The sequence below is a fragment of the Lolium perenne genome, chromosome 7, assembly GCF_019359855.2.
Source record: "Lolium perenne isolate Kyuss_39 chromosome 7, Kyuss_2.0, whole genome shotgun sequence".
Lineage (NCBI taxonomy): Eukaryota > Viridiplantae > Streptophyta > Magnoliopsida > Poales > Poaceae > Lolium > Lolium perenne.
In genome coordinates, this window is record NC_067250.2 from 208,172,444 (window position 1) to 208,179,437 (window position 6,994).

The 6,994-nt window shown below is 43.7% G+C and overlaps 1 protein-coding gene across 1 annotated transcript; it reads right to left on the reverse strand.

Annotated features, from left to right (window-relative positions):
- Positions 1 to 4,427: 4,427 nt before the first annotated feature.
- Positions 4,428 to 6,787, reverse strand: LOC139833830 (uncharacterized mitochondrial protein AtMg00810-like). The gene is made up of 3 exons (XM_071824182.1): positions 5,848 to 6,787; positions 5,515 to 5,553; positions 4,428 to 4,714 (listed from the first exon to the last, which is right to left on the reverse strand). Exons 1-3 carry the CDS (start codon positions 6,785 to 6,787, stop codon positions 4,428 to 4,430), a joined length of 1,266 nt encoding a protein of 421 aa, XP_071680283.1.
- Between the last annotated feature and the right edge of the window lie 207 nt (positions 6,788 to 6,994).

The following is a 6,994-nucleotide window of genomic DNA, read 5'->3' on the forward strand; positions in this document are numbered from 1 at the left end:
AATTGGTAAAATGTCTTGGATAATGTGATACTTGGCAATTGTTGTGCTCATATTTGAGCTCTTGCATCATATACTTTGCACCTATTAATGAAGAAATACATAGAGCTTGCTAAATTTGGTTTGCATAATTGGTCTCTCTAAGGTCTAGATAATTTCTAGTAAAGAGTTTGAACAACAAGGAAGAAGGTGTAGAGTCTTATAATGTTTACAATATGTCTTTTATGTGAGTTTTGCTGCACCGGTTCATCCTTGTGTTTGTTTCAAATAACCTTGCTAGCCTAAGCCTTGTATCGAGAGGGAATACTTCTCATGCATCCAAAATCCTTGAGCCAACCACTATGCCATTTGTGTCCACCATACCTACCTACTACATGGTATTTCTCCGCCATTCCAAAGTAAACTGCTTGAGTGCTACCTTTAAACAATTCAAAATTTCTTACCTCTGATTTGTGTCAATGTTTTATAGCTCATGAGGAAGTATGTGGTGTTTATCTTTCAATCTTGTTGGGCAACTTTCACCAATGGACTAGTGGCTTCATCCGCTTATCCAATAATTTTGCAAAAAGAGCTGGCAATGGGATTCCCAGTCCCAAATTAATTAACCAAAATAGACACTCCTCCATGGTATGTGATTGTTGGACGGCACCCGAAGGATTCGGTTAGCCATGGCTTGAGAAAGCAAAGGTGGGGAGGAGTGTCATCATAATAAAACTAAAATAAGAAGGCACTCCTTCATGGTTTGAGATTGTTGGCAGGCACCCGAAGGATTCGGTTAGCCATGGTTTGTGAAAGAAAGGTTGGAAGGAGTGCCACACAAAAATAAAAATAAAATGGGAGCCGCTCTTTGAAGATTTGTCTGGCAAGGGAGTTAGAGTGCCCACTACCATTCGTTGACAACAACAAACACCTCTCAAAATTTTACTTTTATGCTCTCTTTATGTTTTCAAAAATAAAAGCTCTACAACAAATATAGCGATCGATGCTTTCCTCTTTGAAGGACCTTTCTTCTACTTTTTTGTTGAGTCAGTTCACCTATTTCTCTCCACCCCAAGAAGCAAACACTTGTGTGAACTGTGCATTGATTCCTACATACTTGCATATTGCACTTGTTATATTACTTTGCATTGACAACTATCCATGAGATATACATGTTACAAGTTGAAAGCAACCGCTGAAACTTAATCTTCCTTTGTGTTGCTTCAATACCTTTACTTTGAATTATTGCTTTATGAGTTAACTCTTATGCAAGACTTATTGATGCTTGTCTTGAAGTACTATTCATGAAAAGTCTTTGCTTATTGATTCATTTGTTTACTCATTGCATTACCATTGCTTTGATCGCTGCATTCATTACATGTGTTTACAATAGTATGATCAAGATTATGATGGCATGTCACTCCAGAAATTATCTTTGTTATCGTTTACCTGCTCGGGACGAGCAGAAACTAAGCTTGGGGATGCTGATACGTCTTCGACGTATCGATAATTTCTTATGTTCCATGCCACATTATTGATGATATCTACATGTTTTATGCATACTTTATGTCATTTTTATGCGTTTTCCGGATCTAACCTATTGACGAGATGCCGAAGGGCCGCTTGTCATTTTGTTGTTTTTGGTTTCAGAAATCCTAGTAAGGAAATATTCTCGGAATCGGACGAAATCAACGCCCAGCATCTTAGAATCCCCGGAAGCATCCAGAACACCCGAGAGTCGCCAGAGTGGACCCACAGGGGGCCCAGGAGGTAGGCCGGCGCGGCCCAGGCCCTGGCCGCGCCGCCTTATGGTGACACCGCCTCTTCGACCCTCTAACGCCGCCTCTTCGCCTATTTAAGCCCCCTCGACCTAAAACATCGATACGAAAAAGCCACGGTACGAGAAACCATCCAGAGCCGCCGCCATCGCGAAGCCAAGATCTGGGGGACAGGAGTCTCTGTTCCGGCACGCTGCCGGGACGGGGAAGTGCCCCCGGAAGGCTTCTCCATCGACACCGCTGCCATCTCCACCGCCATCTTCATCACCGCTGCTGTCTCCCATGAGGAGGGAGTAGTTCTCCATCGAGGCTCGGGGCTGTACCGGTAGCTATGTGGTTAAATCTCTCTCCTATGTACTTCAATACAATGATCTCATGAGCTGCCTTACATGATTGAGATTCATATGAGCTTTGTATCACTATTCATCTATGTGCTACTCTAGTGATGTTATTAAAGTACTCTATTCCTCCTGCATGGTGTAAAGGTGGTAGTGTGTGCATCATGTAGTACTTGGCGTAGTTTATGATTGTGATCTCTTGTAGATTATGAAGTTAACTATTACTATGATGGTATTGATGTGATCTATTTGGTTATGTTGATCTATCTTGCACTCTAAGGTTAGTTAAATATGAACATCGAATATTGTGGAGCTTGTTAACTCCGGCATTGAGGGTTCGTGTAATCCTACACAGTTAGTGGTGTTCATCATCCAACAAGAGGGTGTAGAGTCTAGCATCTATTTATTTATTCTGTTATGTGATCAATGTTGAGAGTGTCCACTAGTGAAAGTATGATCCCTAGGCCTTATTCCTAAATACTGCTATCACTGCTTGTTTCTTGTTCTCATCGCATCTGTCATCCGCAATATTACCACCATCCACCACCCGCCAGCAAGCACTTTTCTGGCGCTGTTGCTACTGCTCATACTTATTCATACCACCTGTATTTCACTATCTCTTCGCCGAACTAGTGCACCTATTAGGTGTGTTGGGGACACAAGAGACTTCTTGCTTTGTGGTTGCAGGGTTGCATGAGAGGGATATCTTTGACCTCTTCCTCCCTGAGATCGATAAACCTTGGGTGATCCACTTAAGAGAAACTTGCTGCTGTTCTACAAACCTCTGCTCTTGGAGGCCCAACACTGTCTACAAGAATAGAAGCTCCCGTAGACATCACCCTTCCACCTACTTAAAGCCTTCGTCGCGAAAACCCTAAAAATAAGCCACGATACGGAAAACCTTCCAGAGCCGCCGCCATCGCGAAGTCAAGTTCGGGGGACAGAAGTCTCTGTTCCGGCACGCTGCCGGGACGGGGAATTGACCCCGGAGTCATCTCCATCGACACCACCGCCATCTTCATCGCCATCGCTGTCTCCCATGATGAGGAGGGAGTAGTTCTCCCCCGAGGCTGAGGGCTCTACCGGTAGCTATGTGGTTAATCTCTCTCTCCCATGTACTTCAATACAATGATCTCATGAGCTGCCCTACATGATTGAGATCCATATGATGAGCTTTGTAATCTAGATGTCATATGCTATTCAAGTGCTTAATTATGTGAACTTTGGGGTTACTGTGACCTCGGTGTAATGGTGATAGTGTGTGCGCCGTGTGTAACTCCCTTATGAATTGTGGTGTGTTAGTACCTCCTATGAATGCTCACGGTGACGATGTGGGGTGTTTATTAGTACTTGGGAATACGCCTTTGATGTGTGCTTTTGCACACTTGCCCAATGAATTTGAGTTCTCTATCCAATAAGAGAGTAGTATGATGAAGTTCTTATATTTATATTCAATTATGATTGCAATGTTGAGAGTGTCCACTAGTGAAAGTATTCAATTATTTACTGTTCTACTGCATGTTTACTTGCTGCCATCTTTATTTCAGATTGCAATTACTACTCATATTCATCCATATTACTTGTATTTCACTATCTCTTCGCCGAACTAGTGCATCTATACATCTGACAAGTGTATTAGGTGTGTTGGGGACACAAGAGACTTCTTGTATCGTAATTGCAGGGTTGCTTGAGAGGGATATCTTTGACCTCTACCTCCCTGAGTTCGATAAACCTTGGGTGATTCACTTAAGGGAAACTTGCTGCTGTTCTACAAACCTCTGCTCTTGGAGGCCCAACACTGTCTACAGGAAAAAAAGCGTGCGTAGACATCAGACAACACATGGTTTTCGTCAGCATCGACGTCATGGTTGAACAAATCTTCGAGTTGCCAAAATAATATATAGTCAGAAGTAAAAAATTGGGAGCCTGTGTCCAGTTGCAAGCACTCGTCATTATGCTCGGGGGCTACTCTTATCAGTAGTATTGAAAATACTTCTAATAATATGAAGTAACGATGATGGAAATATAGAGTTGGTTAGAGAATCTCTAGCAGAGCCCGTAAACTGGGCAAAACCGAAAAATAACTGGTAATTTACGGGTTCAGTTCAGAAAATGGCGCGCATCAGTCACCGTAAACGAGCCAAAACCGAAAAAAAGTTTTCAGGCCGAGACCGAAAAACCAACTCGGCATGTATTTGTAGGGGCTGAAACAGCGAACTGAACATGAACCCCTACTCGTGACGCGCTGAAATTTCAGCTCGAGCTAACTGCTTCCGCCGGTACAGTCGCCGGAATCCAACCAAATTCGCCGGAATCCGACCAAATTCCGGCGAGCTCACGCTGGTGTGGGCAAGGGTAGACCAGGGCGCAGTTGGGGCTGGCCGGGGCGGGGCGGGGCAAGGGCAGACCGGGGCGCGGCCGAGGCGGAGGCGAGCTGGGCGGAATAGGGCGCGACCGGGCCGGGGCGGAGTAGGGCGCAGCCGATCCGGGGCGGAGCGGCGCGGGGTGGGGCCGGGCAGGTATGGGGCAGCGCGGCGTGCGGCCGTGCAGGGCGGGTCCGACGCAGGAGCGGCGGCCGGGCGGGGAGCGGCGGCCGGGCGGGCGGGCCGGACGTGCTGCTGGCTGGGGTGTGCACGGGAGGAAGAATAAGAAGACAAAAAAATTAGGAATATGGAATATTTAAGGAATATGATGTTTCACAGTTTTCGTTTACGGGTACTGTTCTGCGCCACCAATTTTTCGACCCGTAAACACGAGTTTAGTGAACTGAACTCCGCGTTTTCAGTTCGCGTATTTACGGGCTCTGCTAGAGATACTCTTAAATAGAAAAAGTTGAGCCTACACCCAAGTGCAAACACTCAGATGTAGCCTCGGGAGGTACTGACTCCCATCGGGAGCGCTGGTCGCGCAACCGATGAAATATGAAAGTAAAAGAAAGAAAAATGACAATACAATATAGAATGAAGCTGAAGAATTTTAAATCTTCGAGTTACATATAAATCGTCATGTACTACCATCGGGAGATTAAGATATTATTCAATATAATATGTCAACCCGAAGAAATGGAGTATTCCATCAGCCGTACAAAGTCACTCAACAATATATTTTCAGAGCGCGTCCGTCGCGATAAAAACTCTGGATGTCGTGACTCGCAAAAGGGGTCACGAAGGTAAGACCCCAGGATCCGTCATGTGTGGCATGGCATCGCACACGAATGCGCTCTCCCACTTTATCCACATCAACAGATGTGAAGAAAAATCCCGACAGACGCGTTGGGTACTCGATAAAATAGCTAGAATTCGATTTACGATAAGTCCTGAAGCGGCACGTATCGAATTACGCCAGTATTCCAGGTTCGAGTCCAGGAACTTGAGTTTGAAATAGGTTTATGCGGTTTTACCACGAGAGCAATTAACTAGTACCTGGTCCATCAGAAGAACCAACTCCATTTACCATTATCCCTGTACAATATAGACATTGAGTAAAATTTAAATATAACTCGAAAGTATTATTATTAAACAGATGCACGATGAAGATTTCACTCTGTCGATGTTCCTAGGTTTGAACGACAGGTTCGCCTCCTGGCGTTTGCGTGTTGATTGTATGCCACAAAACCGGGCCAGATATAATACAAAGTACCTCTCCAATACACATACATAAAGGAGCTAAAAAGAGAAACAAGGAAAAGAGGCCCGACCCTATTACATAATCTAACACCCTCCCTTAATCTGAACCTTTTGAAAGGTTTAGATTACGTTTGAATTCATCAAGCTTCTTGACTGGAAGGGCCTTTGTAAAGCCATCTGCAATCTGATCTTTACTTGAAATAAACCGAATAGCTAACTTCTGATTAGTAACTCTTTCTCTGACAAAGTGAAAATCAATCTCAATGTGCTTGGTATGAGCATGAAATACTGGATTTGCAGATAGGTAAGTTGCACCTAGATTGTCACACCAAATACTTGGCTTTTCTTTTAATTTAACTCCAAGTTCAGTAAGAAGAGCTTCAACCCAAATTAATTCAGCTATAGCATTTGCCAAAGCTTTATATTCTGCCTCAGTGCTAGACCTTGAGACTGTTGCTTGCTTCCTGGCACTCCAAGAGACCAAATTTGGTCCAACAAATATAGCAAAACCACCCGTGGAGCGTCTGTCATCCAGGCAACCAGCCCAATCAACATCTATAAAAGCACTCAGAAAAGTTGATGAAGACCTTTTAAAAGTAATACCAAGCTGTAAAGTATCTTGCACATATATGAGAATACGTTTCGCAGTTGTCCAGTGTTCTGTAGTTGGAGCATGTAAAAACTGACAAATCTTGTTTACTAAGAGTGCTAAATTAGGATGTGTCAATGTTAAGTATTGTAGAGTTCCAACAATACTCCTGTACTGAGAACTATCTTCAGAACTAAGAGGTGTACCATCTGTCAAAGACATCTGTTCAGATGAAGACAGAGGAGTAGGGGCAGGTTTGCAGCCGTGCATTCCAACTCTATCTAGTAAATCTAAAGCATGCTTCTCATGTGTAAGAAGCAAACCATTATGTATCTTCTTTACTTCAATACTAAGAAAGTAATGTAAATCACCAAGATCTTTTATAGCAAACTTTGCTTTCAAGTCTTGAAGAAGAGCAGTGATAGCACGATTAGAGGAACCAGTAACTATGATATCATCAACATAAATCAGAATAAACATAGTGATACCTGACTTGTTGAGAAGAAATAGTGAAGTGTCAGCCTTTGATGGTTTGAATCCAAACTCACACAACTTGGAGCTGAGCCTAGAGTACCAGGCTCGAGGAGCCTGTTTCAGTCCATACAGAGCTTTATCAAGCTTGCAAACATAATGCGGAGCATGAGAGTTTTCAAAGCCAGGGGTTGTTTCATGTAAACCTCCTCTTCC

Excerpts from the sequence above, each read along its gene's own strand:
- LOC139833830 (XM_071824182.1), bottom strand. The coding sequence starts at position 6,787 with ATGTTTATTCTGATTTATGTTGATGATATCATAGTTACTGGTTCCTCT. Across the intron at positions 5,554-5,847 it reads GAAGCTTGATGAATTCAAAC|GGATAATGGTAAATGGAGTT; the intron begins GTAATCTAAACC and ends TATATTGTACAG. Across the intron at positions 4,715-5,514 it reads TGGTTCTTCTGATGGACCAG|CCAGCAGCACGTCCGGCCCG; the intron begins GTACTAGTTAAT and ends TGCACACCCCAG.